General features: G+C 35.9%; 4 protein-coding genes, 1 long non-coding RNA gene and 1 pseudogene across 5 annotated transcripts; 4 read left to right on the top strand and 2 right to left on the bottom strand.

Annotated features, from left to right (window-relative positions):
• Nucleotides 1–2,416: 2,416 nt before the first annotated feature.
• LOC147791557 (uncharacterized) lies at nucleotides 2,417–6,169 on the bottom strand. The gene is made up of 5 exons (XR_015422229.1): nucleotides 5,819–6,169; nucleotides 5,316–5,562; nucleotides 4,932–5,200; nucleotides 3,135–4,535; nucleotides 2,417–3,062 (listed from the first exon to the last, which is right to left on the bottom strand). It is a non-coding gene; the product is annotated as an uncharacterized LOC147791557 (long non-coding RNA).
• On the top strand, nucleotides 2,888–5,747 carry LOC111800509 (probably inactive leucine-rich repeat receptor-like protein kinase IMK2). The gene is made up of 2 exons (XM_023684235.2): nucleotides 2,888–4,793; nucleotides 4,953–5,747. The coding sequence occupies exons 1-2, from the start codon at nucleotides 2,888–2,890 to the stop codon at nucleotides 5,558–5,560; spliced, it is 2,514 nt and encodes an 837-aa protein (XP_023540003.1). The 3' UTR covers nucleotides 5,561–5,747.
• Nucleotides 6,170–8,273: 2,104 nt separating the features above from the next.
• LOC111800685 (abscisic acid receptor PYL4 pseudogene) lies at nucleotides 8,274–9,260 on the bottom strand (annotated as a pseudogene).
• A 4,341-nt stretch (nucleotides 9,261–13,601) lies between these two features.
• Nucleotides 13,602–15,911, top strand: LOC111800942 (lectin-domain containing receptor kinase VI.3-like). Its single transcript, XM_023684872.2, has one exon. It carries the CDS (start codon nucleotides 13,763–13,765, stop codon nucleotides 15,809–15,811), a length of 2,049 nt encoding a protein of 682 aa, XP_023540640.1. The 5' UTR covers nucleotides 13,602–13,762; the 3' UTR covers nucleotides 15,812–15,911.
• Nucleotides 15,912–17,305: 1,394 nt separating this feature from the next.
• On the top strand, nucleotides 17,306–19,737 carry AMT2 (ammonium transporter 2). Its single transcript, XM_023683299.2, has 4 exons — nucleotides 17,306–18,101; nucleotides 18,177–18,462; nucleotides 18,888–18,991; nucleotides 19,188–19,737. The coding sequence occupies exons 1-4, from the start codon at nucleotides 17,463–17,465 to the stop codon at nucleotides 19,620–19,622; spliced, it is 1,464 nt and encodes a 487-aa protein (XP_023539067.1). The 5' UTR covers nucleotides 17,306–17,462; the 3' UTR covers nucleotides 19,623–19,737.
• A 609-nt stretch (nucleotides 19,738–20,346) lies between these two features.
• Nucleotides 20,347–24,159, top strand: APTX (APRATAXIN-like protein). The gene is made up of 6 exons (XM_023684955.1): nucleotides 20,347–20,544; nucleotides 20,655–20,776; nucleotides 21,050–21,987; nucleotides 22,706–23,327; nucleotides 23,423–23,593; nucleotides 23,681–24,159. The coding sequence occupies exons 1-6, from the start codon at nucleotides 20,508–20,510 to the stop codon at nucleotides 24,017–24,019; spliced, it is 2,229 nt and encodes a 742-aa protein (XP_023540723.1). The 5' UTR covers nucleotides 20,347–20,507; the 3' UTR covers nucleotides 24,020–24,159.
• Nucleotides 24,160–24,896: the final 737 nt, after the last annotated feature.

The following is a 24,896-nucleotide window of genomic DNA, read 5'->3' as shown; positions in this document are numbered from 1 at the left end:
TTTATTCCGTAAGGACGTTCCTTCGCTGTGGTTTCCTTCTATTTCTGATCGTGACCGTCCATTCATATTGATTTGATCGGTCAACCAACGGTAATGATTCATCTTTCTAGTTGGTAAAATATTCATTATTCAAATATTAGAAAAAAGTATATAATTTTATTCATTATTCAAATATTAGAAAAAAGTATATAATTTTACCTTTCCCTCATAATTGTTTTTTTTAATTCACCTTAACCTTATTATCATGTTTATTAGATATTTCAATTGAATTATTTAAATAAATTTTACATGTAATTTTAATTTTGCACTTTAAAATTATTTCCATATTTTATTCTTTCTTCTATAGGAAGGCAAATTTATTTGCCTTAATATCGAAGCAAAGTATTGACCAAGTACCATTTTACATTTGTGAACTCACCCTTAACGTGGGAAGGTTGACATTTAATTATAGTATTATAAATTTCATTTTAATACATGGAAAGTTGCGTAAAAATATAAAATTAACGTGAGACTTGTTGATTTAAATTAAATTATTTATAATAAAGTTAGATATTACGCTAATTAATATAAAAAAAAATGATAAAATAAAAATGCGAGAGTAATACACTATTGTATAGATTGATTAATACATTAAAAAATATATATATAAACAAACATATTTATATGGCTATATTAACTTTTAAATGTATTTTATTTTGGTCGATGAAATTATTCACTGGCTCAGCAATATCGCTAGAGCTGTTAACTGAGCTTCGATGGTCGTTGGATTATTATTGTATTGTGATACTTTTCATGTTGAAAGTCGTGCCTCTGTACGGGGGTTTGACCATATTGGCTATCCTTTCTTCTTTGTAGTTAATATTTGGAGGATATATTAGTTATGAAATATATTTTAAATATTCTATTAATACTTTTACTTTATAATTTGATTAGTATTATATTTTATTTTATTCTCAAGATTTAATTAGTTTATATTTTCTTTATAGGTATTAGTGGGTAACTTTATTCTATTTAAACCGTTATGAATATCAATGAAGATTGAACTTTCGATCTCAATTCTATTTCTCATTCAACTTTACTTTAGTAATAATATTTTCAGATGTATTCATTTTTTAGTGATAGATATTGTGTCAATATTGAACAATTCAATGCTGGGAATACATTTGTGTTTGGAAATTCTTGAAAAATTATATAATTTTGGATCCAACTACTCGATATGAGTTCGGGTTTTCTAATACAATAAATGTCAACACCATTAGCTATGCTTGTTATGGGTTTGGAATTAATTTGAAAATATGTTTATTTTTGGGTGGATACGGGTGAATTTGGACCATGGGTACTAGCTAAAACGACCAAAAAAAAAAAATATATAGCGAATAAACTGACAAGAACCGTGTCACCCAGCAAAGAGAAATTGTCCACTAGAGAGAGGTAAGTTCTATTAAGTTCTGCCAAACTTCATACACTTATTTCAAGCACTTTTTAAATTCTCTCACTAACTGGAATATCTGGTATGTGTGACCAACACTACATTAATATGTATGTTTCTCTTGTGATACATACCGCATTCTTCTCCACCAAAAAAACATTACATCGTTGTTGTCACGTAGATGTTAGGTGCATTTTCCTGTCTAGAATTATGTAGTTGAAGAAAAAGATTGTTGAAACAAGAGTTGAGGATTTGTACATGGCCAAATAACCAAATTAAAACCTATCCAATTAGCTTAGTTTGATTTGTAAATGAATGGCCATACAAGAATAACTAGACGTTGGTTGCCTTAACCAATTAACCATTGACCCATGGTTACGATGTAGGGCTAATTGGTGTGCTTAATGGTTCAATTCATTACACAAATTCCAACCATTTGATAATCTAATTTGCAATGATCAGTGGAGTAGAAGTGGTTTTTATTTATTTTGGGAAAGTATCAATTTCTACAAAAGAATTTCAATTTTATGAGGAAAAACAAAATTAAAGTAGAAAGCTTTTACTTTCTTGTCTCCTTTTTTTTCCTCTTTTTTCTTTTTGGAATTTGTAGGTTTTGGTAGATTTTATTACTTATTTAATTTTGTGCCATAAACAGTGAATATTTGAAAATTTTAATTATTATCTATTAATAATAAGATAAAATTGTAGTAATTAAACGTAAGATTAAAATCTATTTAATTTAGCTTCAATTTAATAAATTTTTAAATCCATGCGACCCATAGATATCGTCTCACAATCTACTCTCTTGAGTGTCCAATGTCCTCGTTGGCACACCGCCCAATATCTAGCTCTGAAACCATTTGTAAGAGTCCAAACCCACCATTAGTAAATATTGTCCGCTTTGGCCTATCAAAATTCCAAATACACATACACATGAATTATTTTATCATTATTGTATTATTATTAGTAATATTTAAAAGTAGAAAATTCCAATCCAAAGTGGCACGACGTACGTTCATAATTCCCATTATACATTATCCACCAACTATGCTTGACCCAATCAAATATAGCCGTTGGAGGAGCGACAAAGCGTTACAGAAGCAAAGGGAAAAAAATAAATGTCACGTAGCCCGAATAACTGAAGAAAAAATGTAGCCGTTAACATAAAAGAACGAAGACTCGAGACCCCATTATGTAGGGCTTACGCTAATAAACCCTTTCTCCGCCCTAAATTATAATAAAATTTCAGATTCTCACATGCTATCAGTCCAACTCCAACTCTGTCTCTCAGCTCATATCATTTTGCCGTTATTTTTCATTATCCTTTTTGTTTCTTCTTCGTCTTCTCCTATAAAACATATCTCCCAACTTTCAGAAACCCTAGAATAACCAGAGCAAGAAGAAGAAGAATCCAATCCTTCTTTTATCTTTTTGTTTTCTTCATACCCATTTCAGTTCATGCAGATTCTTGCACCAAAAATAGCTGTTTGGTGCTCTAAATCATCCAATAAGAACAGAAAATGGAAGATCCAACAATGGAGAAATGGTTATTCGTACCTCAATGCTCTGTTTTTGGCTCATCTTTTGGCTTTTTCTCTTCAATCTGTCACCGGCCAGATGTGGGATGGAGTGGCTGTTACACAAGGAGATTTTCAAGCTCTTCAAGCTATAAAGCATGAACTTATTGATGTGAAAGGAGCCTTACATAGCTGGAATGGCAGTAATGGAGCTTGCTCCGGACAGTGGGCAGGAATCAAGTGTGTGAAGGGACAAGTCATTGCCATACAGCTTCCATGGAAGGAACTCGCCGGAAGGATTTCCGATAGGATTGGGCAGCTCCGGGAACTTCGGAAGCTCAGCCTTCATGATAATGCGATCTCCGGCACCATTCCTCGGTCGCTCGGGTACCTTCCGAATCTCAGAGGAATTTATCTTTTCAACAACAGATTTTCAGGGTCTATTCCTCCTACAATTGGTAATCTTCCCCTTCTTCAAACTCTTGATTTGAGCAACAATTTCCTCACTGGAGAAATTCCTTCTAGTCTTGCAAATTCAACCAAATTGATTAGAGTTAATCTGAGCTACAATTCGTTGTCGGGACCCATACCTCGAAGTTTTACGCAGTCGTTTTCTCTTGTAATTCTTGCCCTTCAGCACAATAATGTTTCTGGGATTGTCCCAGATTCTTGGGGTGGGTCTGGAAACAGAACTTGTCCACTTGGGGTTTTAACGCTTGATCATAATGTTATATCTGGAACAATTCCACCTTCTTTGACCAAATTGGAATGGCTTCAAGAGATTTCTTTCAGTGAAAATAACATCTCTGGGGCTATACCAGTCGAAATCGGCAGGCTGAAGAGGCTTCGCCGGTTGGATTTGTCGAAGAACGCCATCAATGGTGGCTTCCCTTCAAGTTTCACCAATCTGTCCTCTCTTGAGTCATTGAATGTTGAAAACAATCGCCTTGAAAGCCAGATTCCTAGAGATATTGATAGATTGCAGAATCTCTCAGTGATTAAGCTTGGGAAGAATCGTTTTAATGGGGAGATTCCTGCAAGTTTAGGGAACATTTCTGCTATTAAACATCTTGATTTCTCAGAAAATAACTTCATGGGACAGATTCCACCATCATTGACTAATTTGTTGAATCTAACATCTTTCAATGTCTCCTACAACAATCTCTCTGGTCCTGTCCCAATTCCCCTGTCTAATAAGTTCAATGCGAGCTCTTTTGTTGGGAACCTTAAACTCTGTGGCTTTAGTTCTTCAACTCCATGTCTACCTGCATCCTCCCCACAGAATATTACAAACCCATCAACCGATGTCCTGAAACCGCATCGCCGCCACAAACTAAGTGTAAAGGACATAATTCTGATAGCGGCCGGAGCGCTGTTGGTGCTTCTACTTGTTCTTTGCTCGATTTTGCTCTGTTGTTTGTTGTCAAAAAGAGCTGCTTCCAAAAAGAATGACAACGTAACAGCCAAACAAGCTGCCGTGAGGAGCATCGAGAAAGGTAGTACTGAAGTCGGGGCGAGTGAAGCTGGCGGAAAACTAGTTCATTTTGATGGGCCATTTGTTTTCACTGCCGATGATCTTCTGTGTGCAACTGCGGAGATTATGGGCAAGAGCACATATGGAACAGCATACAAAGCAACATTAGAAGATGGTAATGAAGTAGCAGTGAAAAGATTAAGGGAAAAGACAACAAAAGGGCAGAAGGAATTCGAAACCGAAGTTGCGGGACTCGGAAAAATTCGACACCCGAATCTACTTGCTCTTACAGCATACTACTTGGGCCCCAAAGGAGAGAAGCTTCTTGTCTTTGAATACATGCCTAGAGGAAGCCTCTCTTCCTTTCTTCATGGTAAGGCTTAGCAGTACAAAGTTACAACCACAAAATCTTTCGATGTCGTAGCTCAAACAAAGGGCGGATACTCAAAGCTACGGAGCATAAAAGAGGTTACTAATCTAGTTAAGCTACACTTGTAACTAATATACTTACTTTTGTTAACTTTTTATGCAGCTCGCGGGCCGGAAACGACAGTCGATTGGGCAACGAGGATGAAGATAGTGATCGGAATTACGCAAGGCTTAAACTATCTCCACACAGAGGAGAATCTAATTCATGGAAACCTCACATCCAGCAACATTTTGTTGGATGATCAAACCAATGCTCGTATAGCGGATTTCGGGCTTCCTAAGCTCATGACTTCAGCTGCAGCCACAAATGTGATTGCCACTGCAGGAACACAGGGCTACAATGCACCAGAACTAACAAAAACCAAGAAACCGACAGCAAAGACAGATGTTTACAGCCTAGGAGTCATAATATTGGAACTCTTGACAGGAAAATCACCTGGAGAAGCCATGGATGGAATGGATTTACCTCAGTGGGTGGCCTCAAAAGTGAAGGAGGAGTGGACAAATGAAGTGTTTGATTTGGAGCTGATGAAAGACACACCCAATATTGGCGATGAACTGCTAAACACTTTGAAACTAGCCCTGCATTGTGTCGATCCCTCGCCAGCAGCTCGGCCCGACGTACCGCAAATTCTCCAGCAACTGGAGGAAATTAAGGCGGCTTCTACTTCTGGTGATGATGGCGCCAAAGATCAACCAGCAAATGAATAGAGCTGTATCAGCAAGATATAGATTACCAACAAACAAGATCAAGCTCAGAAGATATGTATTCTTTTATTTTTTTGGTCAATTAGTACTCGAATTATTCTTTTATTCATATTGATTCTCAATGTAGGTGTATGTATATTGTCGATGTTAAACGAGTATAATGCGAATCTTCAGTATAATTGTGAGTTTCTGTCTTCGATCATCTTTTTCGTTTATAGAAAGCTTAATTCAAAAGCAATTACTCAAGTAAAAACGGCTTACCTAGTTAGGATATTGGGATTAGCCCCTCTCCTTACCCTGTGTTCCGGCGCCGGAAAATGGCGATTTGAAGGGCGAAATAGTTCCGGCGATGTTGTAGTTACTGTTTTCGTGAATCATCACCGGAGTCCGGTCATTCGTCCCTGATTTCTGGCTGCGATTCGCCATAGAATAGAGCTCAACCCAATCATATTCCGCTGCAAAAACCCTAATCGGCATTATCTTTCTCAATCTTCTTCCGGATCAAGAATAATATGAATTTAGACTCCATAAAATTATGAATTAAGGGAAAAAAAAAAAATCAATCATAGTCAATAATTCATGACTATCTTCAAGTAAATCGAGCTGAAATTCACTCGTAGTATATGTTAATTAAAAATAAATACAAGCATAGTTTATTTTAATTTTACAACTATTTTTTAAATTAAAGTTTTAAAAATAAATAAATAGATGGTTTAATTATTGCTTATTATCTTGTTTTGATTAAAAAAATTTATAACTTTTAATTGTATATAAGGAAAATGTCTCAATCCAACATCTTGGGTCGTACATCTCTAGTGACTCTCAAAGAAAAAGACTTGAAAATAAGCAAATAACAAGTGATTTTATCATAAAGTTCCAAAACAGCTGGATTCAATATAATTATATAGTCAAATAAATTTTAGAATCTTCTCGTTTTATCAAATTTTAAAAAGAAATAATAACCAACGTGCTCGTTAGATAAAGCACGAGTGATAAGTCAGCATTTGCATTGAGTCAAAACACGGTAAGCTAGTCTTAAAGTTTATGTTTTATCTAGCCCACTGCTAGCACACCATGACTGACTCTGGTACTATTATTATATATTGCCTATTTTGACCTATTATGTATTCTAACTAAATGTTTCTTTTTTAACGGGAAATTTAGATTTTTAATTTAAGTAATTATTTAAATCAATTTATTGAAATAAGTTATAGAAAAAAAAAAAAAAAAAAAAAAAAATTGGGCCTGCAGGGCGAAGGAGGCCCAAAAGCGGAAGGAAATGAAAGAGGAGGGGAGGAGGGCAAATGGGGAAAAATGAAAATAGGGTAGGCGTGAAGGCATCGAAAAGCAGACAAGACTGCAGAGTAGATGTAGACATTAAAAGCAGCTCCTCTTCTCTTACTTGCTTCCCACTTGCACTTCCCAACTTCTTCAACTTGGCTCCCAAATCAAAACCCTGTCCCTTTCAATCCCCTCCCCCTCCACAACTTGCCTTTTAAAACACTCCCACATTAACCAACTTGCACCTTTCTTTTCACTCCCACCCTCATTATAAACCCATTTAAGTGGGACATTAAAAAAAATTCATTATCACACGTATAGTTGATCTATGCTCACATTGGTATATATAAATGTTAATGCATTTTTTTTACTCTTTGTGTTACGAATCACAGACCTCCATAATAGTAACTCTTCTCCTCGTCATTCTTAAAATTTATTAGTGGCAAAATAAAAAAGAAAATTATATTTTAAAATAAAATAAAATTTTATTTTTTCCAATTAAACCTCTAATCAAAATAAGGATTTAGTGACGAAAGGCAATTTCTATTTTTGCATCAACTTTTGCCTTTCTAATGTATTCAGCTGCTTCCAAAATAATGGCAGAAACATTATTATTATTATTATTTTTGTATAAATATTTAATGATTTTAAATTTTTTTTTCCCCTTTTCCCACTAGTTTCCAGTTGTCATGGAACGTCTGTGAAGCAATTCTTAATAATAATAATAATAAATATATTATTTAAAATCGGTGAAAATAAAAATAAAATAAAATAAAGGAAAAAGGGTAATCTCAGTCATCAGGTATGAGCGGTGTGAGTTGTTGCATCGGATTTGGAGGCTATTGAGGCTGTCTGTATCTTGAATAACGACGTCGTTCTGACACAGACTTCTGATCGCTAAATGCCGGGCATTTCACGTGCCCAAAAATTTCACATTATTCATAATAATCTTAGTGATGACAATGGGACGGGGTGGGGTCGGAGATACGCTCTTCCTCTCCGTTCACGTGAGAATTTTTCATTCCCGTCCTGATCCCCTTTTCCATTTTAAAGAATTGGAGTCGGGATTCTTCGTTGATAATTTTGTCCGTTCACAAAAAAAAATTTCATTTCCATTTCTATGTTAAAGTTAGTATTATGATCGTCTATTTATGCAATAATTAATTTTAAAAAAATATTTACCATATTTATTATAAATTTAATTATATTGAGAAATGTTAACATACACAAACTTATTAATAATAGTAATAGAAATGTTAAAAATAAAAATAAATAAATAAATAAAGGCCCTGTCTCCACTGCCCTTAACAATTTCACCTCCTCTTTCTAGAACCTTCTAATTGCCCAATATATATATATTTATTCATTTATTTATTTATTGATAAATAATTTAATTGCTGTATATTTATTGAAATGAAACGAAATGTTTAAAATGGAAATAAGAAAATAAAATTTTAAATATTAATTGTCCACAGAAAAAGGATTTTGGTAGCCAATGAGAATTTCTAGACGATTAAGCCAAAAATTGAAGAAACAGAGAACAGAGGAAAATAGAGAAGGTTGTAATTGATGAAGTTAAGTTATGGCGGAGATTGATTATTGCGTTTATGCAAATTCTCGGCGAGTTTAGCCAACGACTGAAGATTGCAACGGAGAATCGTATCGACGAACACTGTTGTTTCTTCTTTGGTATTTCCCGGCGGCGTATCGACGGCGTAGGACTCCACGACGATGGTTTTATTTCCGCCGTCGGCCGGCGAAGGATGGAGTGTTGTGACGGATCTATAGTTGGCGAGGCGGTGGTCGCCGCCTATCATGCTGAAACTGAGGATGTGGTGTTCGTCGTCGAGAATCTCGAGACGTTCTGTACTGCAGCCGGCGGGAAGGCCGGAGATGACGTGGATCTCCCTTAGGGTTCCGACGTTGCCGTCGCCTACAACGACGTGGCAGCTCTTGACGAAGTGTTTGTAAGCCTGAGGGTTGTCGAACCGCCGGACCACTGACCAGACGGTGGAGACGGGGGCGGCGATTTCTCGGACCACGGCGGAGCAGGTCTGGTTGGGCCCCACAGCGTGCGTATGGTAAAGGGCTACGGATTCCTGCACCGGAAACCACTTCTGAGCCTCCTTATGGCAATGGATTGAGACGGAGATTGAATCGGAGCCGTTGATTTGGTCTATTAGAACAGACGATACAGAGGGCTTCGGTAGCATCTCCAGCTAAGAGAGCTTTTCACGATTCGACGGGAAACAAAAATACGTAAAAGAAATTTTAAAAAAATAAATAGAAAGTATCAGTTGCCAGCCGCCAACGGCGGAGAACGGCGGCTGATCGACGTTTGATTTATTAGCTCAGCCTCTCAGCGATCGATCGTTCGGTCTCTCCGATTGGCTCACAGATGAATTATCATGTGTGTGGATACCTATTATATATATAAAGCCTAAAAGTAACCTGATCGGGCGGAATTACCAAAATACCCTCCCCTCTCCTTCTACTTCCGTAGTTGTTTTATTATTTTTTTTTTTTATTTTTTTTTTAACAAAACTTGCACAAACCACTTTTAAATTTTCATTTATTAAATAATTATCGTATGTTCAAGTTAATATTTTATTATTTTTTATTAATAAAATAATATATTATTTAATGAGTTATATTTGAATTGATATCAAGTTTTATATATTATTTTACAAAATAAACGTTCAAGATAATTTAAAATATTACGAAAAAACCTACCGACTCGACTTGACCGACCCTTTGTTTTTTTCTTTTGAAAAAATAGCCACATGCTCTCTTTCGTAATATTGAAAACTAAGCTATAAAGAGGTAAGAAAAGAGAGGAAAATTCATAAGCGGGCCAAGGCTCATAAATGCGACGTCGTATTGAATAATATAGCACCCCAAACTATTCAGCAAATGGGCAACTTGGTAGATGGTTGCACATTGGAGAATAAATTCATAAAAGATGAAAGATTGCACGCCCAATTTGAAGGGTAGCAAATTTCTCATGCATTTGGGAGGGCCCCCTATTGGGATCTCAAATTTTGCATTTTAATTTGTGAATTACGCGTAGTCAAGTTGAATATAGTTAATTGGGTCGAGTCTTAAAATTATAGAGATTGGATCCCGAAAATGAGGAAGAGGAGACTGAAGCCCATTGTGGTTGACTTGTAGCCGACTCATGGGTTAGGATTGATTGACTCATGGGTTGGGTAAGACCCAATTAGGGTGACACACACGAGCCTCATATATGGATTGACCATAGCTCACATAGTTGACTTGTACATGGGTCGCCCTGGTTCATTATGCTTTAAATAAGTTTGCAATCTAAGAGTTATGCTTAAGTGGAAGAGCGGTTCAAGTTCTCAGCTATCAATTTCATGAAGGATCAAGTTAAGTAAGATTCTTAAAAGTCAATTAAAAATCGAAGTAAGATCATCGTTACAAAATATTTAGATAATGATTGAATAGTTTAAAACCATTGAATAGTTCGAGTTTCGGTTATAAAAGGGTGATACTGTAGATCCAAAAAATGTGTTATTTTCTGCGGTCATGAAAAAAAAATATAATAATAAGGACAAAGGACACGTGACAATATAATTCACGAAGAAAAGTAATAAAAACATCCCTTTTTCGTTTTTTTAATGACGAAAATGATGAAATTAAATTTAAATTCATTATGAAATTAATTTCCAGCCTTCAATTTGCAACATTTTGGCGAGAATAATAAAAAGAAAAATTGCGACAGCACACCAAAAAACGACACCATTAACTGGCTCACAATTTCCATTATTTTTTTAATTTTTAATTTAATTTTAATATGAACCACATTTTGTTGGGCCCAGCGGCAGGCAAATCGGCCTCATGCCCATGGGCTATGTGTTATGGGCCTAAAACCTCTGGAGTCTAGTGCCTATGTCGGCCTCATCATATTTTTCAACAATTTTAAAGATGATTAATTAATGAAATAATTATGTAATTCAACCATGGTTATTTTTTTTTATTAATGACTAATTAATATTCCTTATCATTAAATTAATAAAATTTATTACCACATTTTACTCTTTGATTAGGAGAATCATTTTTTAAACTATTTTATCTGTGTTAATTTGCTAATTTTAAACATGTTAATTAATTAATTAATTCTTCTATATTATTGGTATCATTTAAAATATTTTCAATTTGAAAGGATTTATTTAATTAATTAATTAATTCTCCAATTATCTGTCACTATTATTTTCCGCTCTCTCAAATTTAAGAGAAATTGGGCCAGGATGTGGGCTGCTTGAATTATGGATCAAATGAATAGAACACTGAATTGGGCCCACTGAGAAGCGGGCTTAATCGGGCCCACGTAAAACCAAATGGGCTAAGACAACATTGAAAGTTCTAACCAAGCAGCAGCTTCCACGTTTTACGTTGTATCCCGCACCCAAAATTTGTCTGTTTTTTATCTGGACCGTTGGATTTCAAAGGTTGAAAGGGCAGTTGGATATTTAAGCGACACGTGGCAACCTAGTTGAAACATAACGCACAGCCTGGAATTTGTCTTTTTATAATTTATTAATTTTAAGAAAGAATTTATATTTATTTAATGTGATATCATAGTCTATAAAACAATATCCAATTAGCTTCGAGCAATAGATAAATGACTTTGGAAACGTATTAACAGTCTTATTAAATTACTTATACTAGGGTACTAGTTCTCAAAGTCTTTTTTTTTTCTTTCTAATATATATATAATTTGGAAAATAAATTCAGAATTAGTAAAATTTAATAGAAAAAATTGATTCATACCCGGACTAAAAATAATGACTTTGAGAACGAGTCGCATCATAATCACCACGATATCATTATTTCTTTAGAAAGCTTCCAACCTTATACTTTTATTTATATATATATTGACCTTAAAAATGAGGTCGAAGTATTTTAAGAGAGAAAAAAAAAAAACTCTATGAAAATTCAAAGTTGCAGATGGTTCGAGTTTTTTTCGAGAACTAAGATTTAACCATTAATTTTGAGATCGGTATTTCACAACTTATCTATTAAATTATGTTTTGATTAATGGTTTTTTTCTCTCTAATTTTCATTTTTTTAATGTATATATATTTAAAATTTTTAAAGTTAAATTGATGGGAAGAATTTGTAGAAATATCCCCCACCTAAATTTAATTTCTGTCACATGATTCCTTAATTTCGTACTAAAAGATCCAAATTTTCTTGGGCCCACGACGTTGGGAAGAAATAAAGAGCCATTTTTGTCTTCCCTTGTGATCTACCCTATTTATTTTTAAGATATTTTTTCAATATTTACTCTTTATGTTCTTTAATTGTTTTTTTTTTCCTTCTTATAACTAAAATTTTAATATCTATTAGACACTTTTATTTTCAAGATATTCATAATTCAATGCATGATAAAACTTACTTATAATATGATAAACATGTGGTAAATTTTTTTTTTACTAATTATTAAAAGTTACAAATAAAATAAAATATCATAATGGATAACAAATAAAGTCTAATTATATATTTTAATCAAAGTGAGACACAATTATTAAATTATTTGAAAACAATACATGTAACAACTAAAATGAATAAGCCAAAATTCTTGCTGGGTATAATTACACAATCTATCATTTTGTGTCGATATTAATAGCAAGAACTCCTTTCTATCTTAGAAAACAAGAACAAAAAATACTAACACATATAGCCTTCACTAATAAACCAAAAGTTCAAATTATCTCACCTGTTATGTTACCTGTTAGAACTATATCCGAGCTGAGCACAACATCCTTATGCACTCATTCCACGTGTTAAGTGTCGGTGGTGTATTTGATGGCTCCCTATTGAGTGCTACGCAAAAATAATAATAAATAAAAACTTTCCATTCCAGGCACAATTAAAAATTTAAAAAGACAAAAGGTACTAAGTCTACCGCTAGCAGATATTGTTCTCTTTAGGCTTTCCAACCCGTCAACGTTTTTAAAACGCGTCTACTAGTAAAAGGTCTTCTCACCCTTCTAAAGAGTGTTTTGTTCTCCTTTCCAATCAATGTGGGATATCACAATTCATTCCCTTTCGAGGTCCAGTGTCCTCGCTGACACTCATTCCGTTCTTCAATCGATGTGGGACTCCGCAAATCCACCTCCCTTCCGGGCCCAGCCTCCTCGCTGGCACACTGCCTGATATCTTACTATGATATCATGTACTAATTAGGTTTTCATTGCCATTTGAGATCCTACATCGGTTGAAGAAAGAAACAAAGCACTAGAAAAGACGGTTTTAAAAACTTGAGGGGAAGCTTGAAAGGAACAGTCCAAAAAGGACAATATCTACTAGCGGTAGGCTACCTAAGATTTCATAAACTATAGTTGAACTAAAAGAAAATCATCCAAAATCAGGGCTTCAAAGGTAATGTAAATAATTCCAGTCTTCATAGTCAATTAACCATTAACTATGAAGAGAAAGTAGGTGAGGAGCAGCAAATAACGAAGTTCTGAAAAGTAACGGTCTGAATCTTCTAAAGAGAATTTAGGAGAGATTCATTACTACGCAACTTAACTGGGTTTATCTGTAGCGGCCCCTTCATGGCTTGAACGAGTCTTATCCATTGCCTTTCTGTCAACTTAGTTGGAAAATTAAACAGAATGAGTGGCCTTGGCATCAGCTTTGTCAATCTCCACATGAAAGAGTTATTTCTTTCCATCTTCAACCTTTGAATTGTCAAACTTTCCCCATCAAACCATTTAATCTCTCGTTCCTAAACCACAATGACTTTGCTTTACTCCAAAGCTTCAAGTCACTGACTCTCCCAAACTTTGAGACCTTCCCCTACCATTCATTATTCCCAAGTCAATCTCATAGGCAATCTGAGTTTTTCCACAAAATTGACCAATTCCAGATCTTCTGTTTGTTTAAAGCTGACCCATGTTTTCTTCTTTGGAGCACTTTGTTTTCTTACATAGTCACATGGCTATAGCCTTTGCAGCTCCTTTGGCTCTTCTTTCTGTGCTCCTTTCTTTGGCTGCTCCTTCTGTGGAGTTTTCATTTACCTACCATGGATTTAACGACTCGAAACTTGCTCTTGATGGAGCGATTGTTCTGAATCCATCTGGTGCGTTGAGGCTCACCAATCGATCACATAACGTTATAGGGCATGCATTCTATCCGACTCCATTCCAGATGTTTGATAAAAATTCTGACCCATCTGCAAATGTTTCATCCTTCAACACAACTGTTGTTTTTGCAATCAATCCATCGAGCCCCGGACAAGGTGGCTACGGTCTGGCCTTCGTCTTAGCTCCATCAACCAATTTTGAAGGTGCAGATAGTAAACACTTCCTTGGATTGTTCAACTCTACTAACCATGGTAACACTTCAAACCATATATTTGCTGTTGAATTTGACACTGTAAATGGGCATGAGGAAGGCAAGAACACCAAAGGCAATCATGTTGGGATCGATATCAATAGCGTTTCATCAGTTGCATCCAAACCTGCTTCTTATTCCGACTATGGCGATGCTAATGAAAAGGAACTGCAAATGGATTCTGGAGATCCTATCATTGCTTGGATTGAGTATGATGGCAAATTTGTGAACGTCACCGTAGCTCCCTTCACAAAACAGCAAAAGAAACCAACAGATCAACTCCTTTTCCATCGGATTGACCTGAAAGATGTTCTAAAGGAACAAATGTTTGTTGGCTTCTCGGCTTCGACAGGAGACCAAACAAGCTCTCATTACATTTTGGGATGGAGTTTTGCAGTGAATGGACCAGCGCCGTCGTTGAATTACTCTCTCCTTCCCAACCCTCCAAAAGAGCAAGATCTTGTTCCTCCGCCATCCAATTCCCACTTCAAGGTACTCATAGCAGTTTTTTCTGTGGTGGCCATTCTAGGAATCTTTTTCTTAGCTTTCTGGTTTAGAAGAATGTGGCAAACTGAGAGGCTTGAGGATTGGGAACGAGACTGTCCTCATAGATTCAACTACAGAGATCTTTACACAGCAACAAAAGGATTCAAAAGCAGCGAGCTAATTGGAATTGGGGGGTTTGGCTCAGTATACAAAGGTCAGTTACGTTCAACTGGAATTGAGATTGCTGTGAAGAGAGTTAGAGGAAACTCGCGCCAAGGAATGAAAGAATTCGCAGCAGAAATCGAAAGCTTAGGACGACTAAGACACAAAAACTTGGTGAATCTCCAAGGATGGTGCAAGAAAAAGAACGATCTACTCGTAGTTTACGATTATATACCAAATGGAAGCCTCTATTCACTTCTATATCATCCAAAAAACAACAACAGATTGAATTGGAAACAGAGATTCAACATTCTCAAAGGAATTGCAGCAGGATTATTGTACCTTCACGAAGAGTGGGAGCAGGTAGTGATCCACCGAGATGTGAAGCCAAGCAATGTTCTAATAGACGCCGACATGAATGCTCGATTGAGCGATTTCGGTCTCGCCAGGCAATACGACCACGCCGAAGAATCGCACACGACCGGCGTCGTCGGTACGATTGGCTACATAGCGCCGGAGTTGGTACGCACCGGGAGGGCTTCGAAAAACACCGATGTGTTTGGCTATGGAGTTTTGCTTCTGGAAGTGGCATGTGGAAGAAAGCCTCTGGAATCGGATCAGTTCATACTGGTGGAATGGGTGATGGAATGCTATGAAACGGGACAGATCCTGTATGCGGCTGATCCGAAGTTGAATTTGGTTTATGAGGTTGAAGAAATGGAGATGGTACTGCAGTTAGGGCTTCTTTGTACTCACCAGAGACCAGAAGCTCGGCCAACCATGAGACAGGTCACGAGGTTCCTTCACGGCGACGATCCAGTTCCGGCGGTCGACGATTGGGCTTGTTCCCAAACTTACTCCAAATGTAACTCGAGAATTACTGAAGAGATTTCGGCAAGGTCTTACCGTTCCTTGTCCATTGGCGCCATTTCTTCTAGCTCCATAGACGCGGGCAGGTAGTTACCATTTTACCCTTCTTTTATCCTGTTTTTAAATATTGTATAAATATTTGTTTTAATTTTTTTAAATTACTCCGTAAATATTATTTCCATCTTGAATATTTATGGGCATAATTGAAATTTTGAATAATTAATTAATTAAAGCAAATAAACTCATAGTCGAAAGCAATACACAAAATACTCTCTCAATTTTAAATCATAAATTTAAAATTTTGATTTATATATTTTAATTAAAAATTAAAGATTGAAATTTATAATGGCAATAAATTCTATAGATGGGATTGATTGGGCCATTTTATTTAATAATTCTCCATAAATGTTTAAAATTTAATTTAAACATAAACTTATTTTAATTAAAATCCATTGATTTTATTTTAAACCCATCGTCACATTTTCATTAAATATTTGATAAATTGACGAGTCGTGATATAAGAATAATAATTGTATTTTACTTATTTTAATTTTAATTTGTAAACATACCAATCAAATTGAATCATTCTTATTAAATATTTTTAATTTTTTAAAAGAAAGATTATATTTTTCTAATTATAATTGACGGGCTTAAATTTTAAAAATATTTCCATCGAAGAAATGGGATGAGGATGGAGACAAGATACTTTTTCATTTATGTTTCTCGGATAAAGATTTTCAACTTAGTCTTTATTTGATTCGAAGGGATCCTGTTGAGTTCTTACACTTTCATGTCTACAACTCAACTCAATTCATCCGATTAGATGAACCTAATCCAAAATATGAACCATAAAAGAAAATACGGACTAAACCGATCACAGGAATACTCTATTATCCAAAGGAATCCTTCCAGTAGTCTGGGCCATTTGTTGATAACTTTTGAATTAGAGGCTTAATTACTAATTAAAAATATTTATTTAAATAATTATTTTTTAAAGATAAATCGTAGATAAAGTTAGTGAACCTCATCGACAAAAATAATATCTTAGTGTGAACAGAAAACGAGGTGGGGCAAAGAATTTATTCTCATCTCTATCCTTGTCTCTGTTCACATTTAGAGTTTTACCTTCTTTTTGTTTCATATTAACGAAGATTTTTTATTGAACAAGGTCTTCGTAGAGTCTAGCCTTCTAGAAAAAAAAAAATGAACCATCGGTAGGTATCTAAAATCCAATTCCTCAAATTTAAATTTAAAAATAGTTTTTTTGATTTAATCTAATTTAGATTTTAATTTTGTACTTTCAATAAAAATAAAAATTAATTTAATTTTTAGTTTATTTTAAATTTGTTTAACAAAAATTAGTGTAATTAGCTTTTTTATTTATAAATTTAGAAAATATGTTATTTTTTATATTTTAAATTATTATCAATTTAAACCAACTTTAATAAATATATTAAAAATTAGTTGATAAATTTTAAATAACTAAAAAAAAAAGTTCCTAAGGATGTGGAAAGTTGAAATATTTTTTTTCATTTATTTATTATTTTTATTTTTAAATTTCAAAGAAAGCAAACGGAACACGAAATGAGGAAGAGAGAGGAGCCGTATGGTCAAACTAAATGAAAGCAACTCACCGTTTTTCACAGTCAACCTTCTTTAAGCGACTCCGCTGAAAAACATTCAACTCCTCCGTCCCTCAACCCAATTCCTTCAAGATCGGTCAAACAAATTCTCTTTATTGATGAACAACACCGCCCCGCCGGTAGACATGGCCACCGGAACTCCGCCGTGGCTGAACACCGGCGACAACTCTTGGCAGATCACAGCCTCCACTTTGGTCGGACTTCAGAGCATGCCCGGCCTTGTAATTCTCTACGCAAGCATCGTTAAAAAGAAATGGGCCGTGAATTCTGCGTTTATGGCGCTTTACGCCTTCGCCGCCGTTCTAATCTGTTGGGTTCTGGTCGGCTACCGAATGGCCTTCGGCGATCAGCTGATTCCTCTGTGGGGTAAAGGGATTCCAGCTCTGGAGCAAAGTTACCTAATTGACCGAGCCAATATCCCTGAAAGTGGCCATGTAAGCCACGACGGAAGGGTAACGCCGAGAATTGAGCCGAATATTCCGATGGCTTCTCTGGTGTATTTCCAGTTCACCTTTGCTGCGATTACTGTGATTTTACTTGCAGGCTCTGTTCTTGCGAGAATGAACATCAAAGCCTGGATGGCGTTTGTTCCTCTTTGGGTAATTTTCTCCTACACCGTCGGCGCCTACACGATCTGGGGCGGAGGGTTCCTCTTCCAATGGGGCGTGATTGATTACTCCGGCGGCTTTGTTATTCATCTTTCTTCTGGAATTTCTGGCTTAACCGCCGCTTATTGGGTAAAATTACGCGAACTGAACCGATTTTGGTTCTTTTTGAATTGGGGGTTTTTAATTTTTGTTGATTTTGGTTAGGTTGGGCCGAGGATTAAAAGCGACAGAGAGAGGTTTCCGCCGAATAATGTGTTGCTGATGTTGGCCGGAGCTGGGATGTTGTGGATGGGGTGGTCGGGATTTAACGGCGGCGCACCGCACTCAGCGAACGTGGTGGCGTCGATTGCGGTGCTGAATACGAACGTGAGTGCAGCGACGAGCCTGCTGGTGTGGACCATCTTGGATGTGTTCTACTTCGGGAAGCCATCGGTGATTGGAGCCATTCAGGGTATGATGACTGGCTTGGCTTGCGTTACCCCCGGCGCAGGTAAATTTTATTTTACTACTTAAATTACCAAATTCGTTAAAATTAATTTCTACCATTTTAAATTCCGGTAAATATACTTCACTAGTATGGGCTATTGAAATTTATAATTTGACTATCAAATAATAATGTTAAATATTAATTATTTCACTAGAAAAATAAAATAAAATTTCATTGAGTTTGTTTTTATAGATGAAATTAAATTTTATTTAGTATGTTAAAAGACGAGTATAATTAAATTAATTCAAATTTTCGTCCAATTATAAATTTTGTAGATTCTTAAATTTTTTAATTTTATATGTTAAAGTTCTGACACGATTAATAATTTTTATATTTCGATGTAATTAAAATTTTGATATTTGTATGATATTAATATTATTTTTTTAAAATTAGGTTATTAATATTTATAGCAAATAATTTTAAAACAGGAGTTGTGCAGACGTGGGCAGCTATTATAATGGGAGTTATGGGAGGGAGTATTCCATGGGTATCTATGATGATTCTCCATAAAAAGTTGAGTTTCTTGCAAAAGGTTAGTTTTTTTATCTTTTAAACTTATTTTCCATATAAATTTATTGTTAATTATTTTAAATTTTAAATTTTGTATTGGATATAATTAAAAAATAATAATTGATTTATTAAATATTTAAAGAAAAATAAATTAAGTTAATATGAATAATAAATAAAGATAATTTTAATTTTAATTTTGTCAATGATTTGTATTTCAGGCTGACGACACGCTTGGCGTATTTCACACGCACGCGGTAGCGGGAATGATGGGCGGGCTTCTAACGGGCCTTTTAGCAGAGCCCACTCTATGCGAACTATACCTACCGATCCCCGACAGCCGGGGTGCCTTTTACGGCAAAAACGGCGGCGTTCAGTTTCTGAAGCAGCTGGCCGGAGCCATGTTCATAATCGGATGGAACATCGTCTCCACCACCATTATTCTCCTCTTCATTCGGCTGTTTATGCCGTTGCGGATGCCGGACGAGGAACTCATGATCGGAGACGACGCCGTCCACGGCGAGGAAGCTTATGCCCTGTGGGGCGACGGCGAGAAATTCGATCCCAGAAGGCACGGGAATGCGGCGGCGAATGTGGAAGAAGGAACTTCCCCGCCTTATATCAATGGTGCCAGAGGAGTAACCATCACTTTGTAAAGTAGTCTTGGAATTTCTTGAATGTTTGAAATTTAGGAGCTTGAGAACACAATATGACCCTTTTTCTTCAATTTCTGCACAAGTTTCTTGGACTTGTATGTGAGATTCTTATTAATATTATTATTATTCTTTCAAAAAAAAATATTAGCGAGCGATGAACTAGTCTAAACGAGCTCGTTTAATACTCTTTTTAGATATGTGCTGCACTTCAGATTTTAAGTTTTCACACGTTGATTAACGTTTCTCAAATACATTTATGAAAGTTCGAACTTTTAATTCGATTGGGACATCTCATATCGGTTGGATAGCGGAATAGAGCATTTCAGTGTGTAAAAATCTCTCCCGATTGAACACATTTTAAAATTGTGAGGCTGACGACTATTTGTAACGGGCCAAAGTGGACAATATGTGTTAGTGGCGGGCTTGAGTTATTACAAATGATATCATTGAGCGATGTGCTAACAAGGACACTGGCCCGATGAGGGTGGATTATGAGATCTCACATTAGTTGGAGAGAAAAACGCTATTTATTTTATTAGGTTGTAGAAATGTTTCTCTAGACATAACTTTGAAGATGACGGCTATACGTAATGAGTTAAAGATGACAAAATTTGATTTTTTACCTTAGTAGATGATATATATTTTATATATAAGTTTTATGGATAATCGTGAAAAATGAAAATTAGAAAGAAAAATCTTATAGCTTAGCATAACGATTTTATACGTCACAAGGATATGCTAAATGCGTAACCAAACAACCCGATTGCAGCGAATTTGGGGGGAGAGCTGACCGTGGAGTACTTTACAAGCTTCACTCATCGGAGGAAAAACGTCGGCGATGGCGATTGATAGGGTTTGAAGGAAGACGTGAAATCCAATTTAGAAATGGACATGGATATCGACGAAAATTCGACAGCCAAAGGTGTAAGATTATTTGTATTCTGTATTTTCTGTGGATTTTCAGATCCGTCGTAAACGATGGAGATTCTTTCTTTTGCGATTTTCGTAACGATGAGTGTCTGTATTTTAAAGGAAATGAACGGCGAACGAAGCTCATAATGGTGATATTAGTGGGCGCACCTGGAAGCGGAAAGTCCACCTTCTGCGAACTCGTAATGGCCTCCTCTTCTCGCCCTTGGGTTCGAATCTGCCAGGTTTCTCTCTAATAGTGCACGCTATCTGTTTGATGAAATGCTTGAGACCGACCTTATTTTATTAGTGAAACTATAGCTCGTTTTGTGCCAATTCCTGCCACTGTTTACACTCTGGTTCCATGTCTTTCTAAGTGCTTGCTTAATATCATTAGGGGAAAAAAAACTTTCGTTCTACAATTGGTTCCTCACTAAACACTTAAATTTCATTTTACTTCAAGTGTTTTTGACAAATTCGTCACTTCTGAAATGACACAAAGAACTTGTTTATCTCAGGATACCATTGGAAATGGCAAGTCCGGAACGAAAGCACAGTGTTTGAAGAGTGCAGCCAGTGCATTGAATGATGGAAAGAGTGTATTTGTGGACAGGTGCAATCTTGAAATAGAGCAGCGTTCTGAGTTTGTGAAACTAGGTAGCTCTCTAGTGGATGTACATGCTGTTGTATTGGATCTTCCTGCACAGCTCTGTATCTCCCGTTCGGTTAAGCGGACCGGTCATGAAGGGAACCTATCAGGTGGAAAAGCTGCTGCTGTTGTGAATAAAATGCTGCAAAAGAAAGAATTGCCGAACCTGAATGAAGGGTTCAAGCGTATAACGTTTTGTCACAGTGAAACGGAAGTTCAATCCGCTATAGATACGTATAAATCACTTGGTTTACATGATGCACTTCCAGATGGATGTTTTGGACAGAAGAATGCAGACAAGAAAGTGCAATTAGGCATAATGAGGTTCTTAAAGAAAGCAGAAAATCCTGCTAAAACATGTTCTAATGCCAATACCAATAAGGATTTTCCAAGTTCTCAAACTACCCAGGAAAAGAAAGAGTCTTCCTGCACGATGTTGAGCAATGTCAATAAAGAGTCGGAGAAAGGCGAAAAACCAGGCGTTAGATCCTTAGAAAACAATATTTCTGAAAGTGATTCCCCAACACTTGCATTTCCTTCTATTTCAACGTCGGATTTCAAGTTCAGCCATGAAAAGGCTGCTGAAATTATTGTTGAGATGGTGGAGGAATTCATGGATAAGCTTGGGAATGCCAGACTTGTTATGGTAGACTTGAGTCATGGATCAAAGATTTTGTCTCTAGTTAAAGCTAAAGCGGCCAAGAAAAATATTTGTTCCACCAAGTTTTTTACATTTGTAGGTGATATAACTAAACTCAAGTCAGATGGTGGATTGCACTGCAATGTAATAGCCAATGCTGCAAACTGGTATGCTTGTGACATATTTATGTTTGTTATTTCTATGTATGAATGCATTCATAGTATATATTTCATCCGTCCATGCCCGTGCCATTGTATTATAATTGTTCATTCTCAAGCCTATGAGATATTGTTAAATAATTTAGGAGAAAGTTATGATACTCTCATATCTATCATCTCTGCATTTAATTGGAGAATTCCTTGATCCGGTGAGAATTTCATGTATGGAGACCTGGACTCGAATCCCAGCAGCCACATAATCTAGCGATAGACTTAGGCTGTTACAAGTGGTATTAGAGTCAGACACTGGATGGTGTGCCAACGAGGACGCTGGCCCCAAGGGGATGGACGGTGAGATCCCACATCAGTTGGAAAAGGAAACGAAACACTCCTTATAAGGTTGTGGAAACCTCTCCCCTAGTAGACGCGTTTTAAAACCTTGAGGGAAAGCCCAAAGAGGACAATGTTTACTAGCTATGGGCTTGGGCTGTTACATCAGATACTTTCTTCAGTTGCCCTTGGATTTTGAACTATATCTAAAGCCTTAACCTCGATGTTCTTATGTTTATGCTTAATGTTTTGATCTTGTATTTTACCCTCCCCGTGATACTCTCATATGTTAATGCTTATGTCATTCTTCTTTGAACTCGAGGAAAATCGACAGTATTAAGCGATATGTTTTTTAGGATCATTATAAGGAAGATCCTTAATAATGATATCCATGCAGGCGATTGAAACCAGGAGGGGGTGGTGTCAATGCAGCAATTTTTAGTGCTGCAGGTCCCAGTCTGGAAGAGGCAACAAAACAACAAGCCAAGTCCCTTCGACCTGGCAATGTTGTGGCCGTTCAATTGCCTTCAACTTCTCCTTTGTTTAATAGGGAAGGGGTAACCCATGTCATACATGTTCTTGGACCAAACATGAATCCTCAAAGACCAAATTATCTCAACAATGATTATGATGAAGGTTGCAAGCTTCTTCGTGATGCTTATTCTTCTCTATTTCAAGCCTTTATTTCAATAGTAAAAGATGAGTTTAAGTCGGCGAAGGGAATTGACGAACGCCTCGGCTCAGCACCTTCAGAATCACGAAAACACTCCGAGGACACCCATCACAAGTTTAAGAGAGCGGAGTTGCAAATTCCTGAAAGAAGCAAAAAGTGGAAAGGAACTCAGGAATCAGCTGAAGCATTAAACCAAAACAACAATAAGATTTCCCATAAGATGAGTAAGCACTGGGGCTCATGGGCACAAGCACTTTACAACACTGCAATGTATCCCGAGAGACATGCTAATACTGTACTGGAGACATCAGATGATGTTGTAGTACTGAATGATATTTATCCAAAAGTAATCTTTCATTCTTCGTTCTATTGCTCGAGCGTTGAGTTGGAGTTATTGCCGTCTCTATAAATAAGAAACTCAACTTTGAACTTATTTTGCAGGCACGCAAACATCTTCTGATAGTGGCTCGATATGAAGGCCTCGATCAACTAGCTGATGTACATAAAGAACACCTTCCACTGTTGAAGACGATGCACGCCGTGGGTATGAAGTGGATTGATAAGTTCATTCATGACGATGCATCATTGGTTTTTCGCCTCGGATACCACTCGGTAGGTCACTAGTACATTTGGAGGGGCTAATATATACACGAAATTCTGATGAACAAACTTTTCTGTGTTCTGTTTACTTTCTTGCAGGCTCCATCCATGAGGCAACTGCACCTACATGTCATAAGCCAAGATTTTGACTCCAGTCATCTGAAGAACAAGAAGCATTGGAATTCTTTCAACACTGATTTCTTCCGAGACTCGGTCGACGTCATAGACGAAGTCAGTAGCCATGGAAAGGCAATCATCAAGGACGACGAGAGCTTGATGTCTATGGAGTTTCGTTGCAACAGATGCAGAAGTGCCCATCCCAACTTACCCAAGCTGAAAACACATATTTCCAAATGCCAATCGCCTTTCCCTTCCACGCTACTCGAGGGCGGTCGTTTAGTGAATGCTTCAGGTAATTCTCGTAACTCTCTTTCGTAGTTTTCATTTCATAATGTCCTCCATACAAAATTTTCTGGTTGTATATGTTTTGAGCTCAATATCTTTGGGGGGTTTATGTAGTTTTGATGGCCTCAGGAAGCCTTAGTTAATAGTGTTCTTAATCACCTTTTAGCTCTCAACCAGTTTAGTTTTTCGGAGAATTCTGATAGATCTTAATCTTTTGGTAAATGATTTGGTCTTTCAACTTGAAAATATTTTTAATAACCTCTCGGATTTCGAATTTTATATCAAATAATTCATATAACATTTTTTTAAAATTCACGAGATTATTTTGTTCTATTAAATATAAATTTTAATTTTATGTCTATTATATTCATTAATCTTAATAAATGATAAATATGTTAAATGAAACTATCGAACACCATCATTAATTTAATTTAATTTGTTCATAAATATTATTTTATTAAATATTTAGAAGTATTAATAGTGAAAACTAAATTCAAGGGTAAAAACGTAAAATTTTAAATCTTAATTACTAAATCAAAATGAAATTAAAAAACCAAAGATGGGAATAAATTAAAATCAACCTTGAAAGTCGTAAATATAAAGTAAAAACTATACTACACAAGATCCAAAAGGTTATTTTTCCAATATATTCTACAACCCATTAAAAAACAAATTTAAATATAATTACAAAATATAAAAAAAAAAAAAGCAAACAAAATGTTTTCTAATTAAAGTGAAGATAGTGAAAGGGAACAAAATAATTTAATTGGTGGCGTTGACATAAAAGGAATGTAATTTTCAAAAGTCAGTATGATGCAAAAGTGAAACCCTCTAAAGAATAAATTCTCTTTTCATGATTCTATTTAATTCACCAAAATAGAAATAATTTATTAAATATTGGCCTTTTCCT

This window comes from Cucurbita pepo, chromosome 8, assembly GCF_057944985.1.
Source record: "Cucurbita pepo subsp. pepo isolate OVF chromosome 8, ASM5794498v1, whole genome shotgun sequence".
Taxonomy (NCBI): domain Eukaryota; kingdom Viridiplantae; phylum Streptophyta; class Magnoliopsida; order Cucurbitales; family Cucurbitaceae; genus Cucurbita; species Cucurbita pepo.
The sequence above is the reverse complement of the archived record's forward strand: the minus strand, read 5'-3'. Positions and strand labels throughout refer to the sequence as shown.

Bases quoted from the DNA above. Each gene is read 5' to 3' on its own strand.
- APTX (XM_023684955.1), top strand. From the start codon at position 20,508: ATGGACATGGATATCGACGAAAATTCGACAGCCAAAG. The intron at 20,545-20,654 runs GTGTAAGATTAT...TGTATTTTAAAG, and splicing joins CGAAAATTCGACAGCCAAAG to GAAATGAACGGCGAACGAAG. The intron at 23,328-23,422 runs GTAATCTTTCAT...CTTATTTTGCAG, and splicing joins TGAATGATATTTATCCAAAA to GCACGCAAACATCTTCTGAT.
- LOC111800509 (XM_023684235.2), top strand. From the start codon at position 2,888: ATGCAGATTCTTGCACCAAAAATAGCTGTTTGGTGCTCTAAATCATCC. The intron at 4,794-4,952 runs GTAAGGCTTAGC...CTTTTTATGCAG, and splicing joins CCTCTCTTCCTTTCTTCATG to CTCGCGGGCCGGAAACGACA.
- LOC111800942 (XM_023684872.2), top strand. From the start codon at position 13,763: ATGTTTTCTTCTTTGGAGCACTTTGTTTTCTTACATAGTCACATGGCT.
- AMT2 (XM_023683299.2), top strand. From the start codon at position 17,463: ATGAACAACACCGCCCCGCCGGTAGACATGGCCACCGGAACTCCGCCG. The intron at 18,102-18,176 runs GTAAAATTACGC...GATTTTGGTTAG, and splicing joins GCTTAACCGCCGCTTATTGG to GTTGGGCCGAGGATTAAAAG. The intron at 18,463-18,887 runs GTAAATTTTATT...ATTTTAAAACAG, and splicing joins TTGCGTTACCCCCGGCGCAG to GAGTTGTGCAGACGTGGGCA.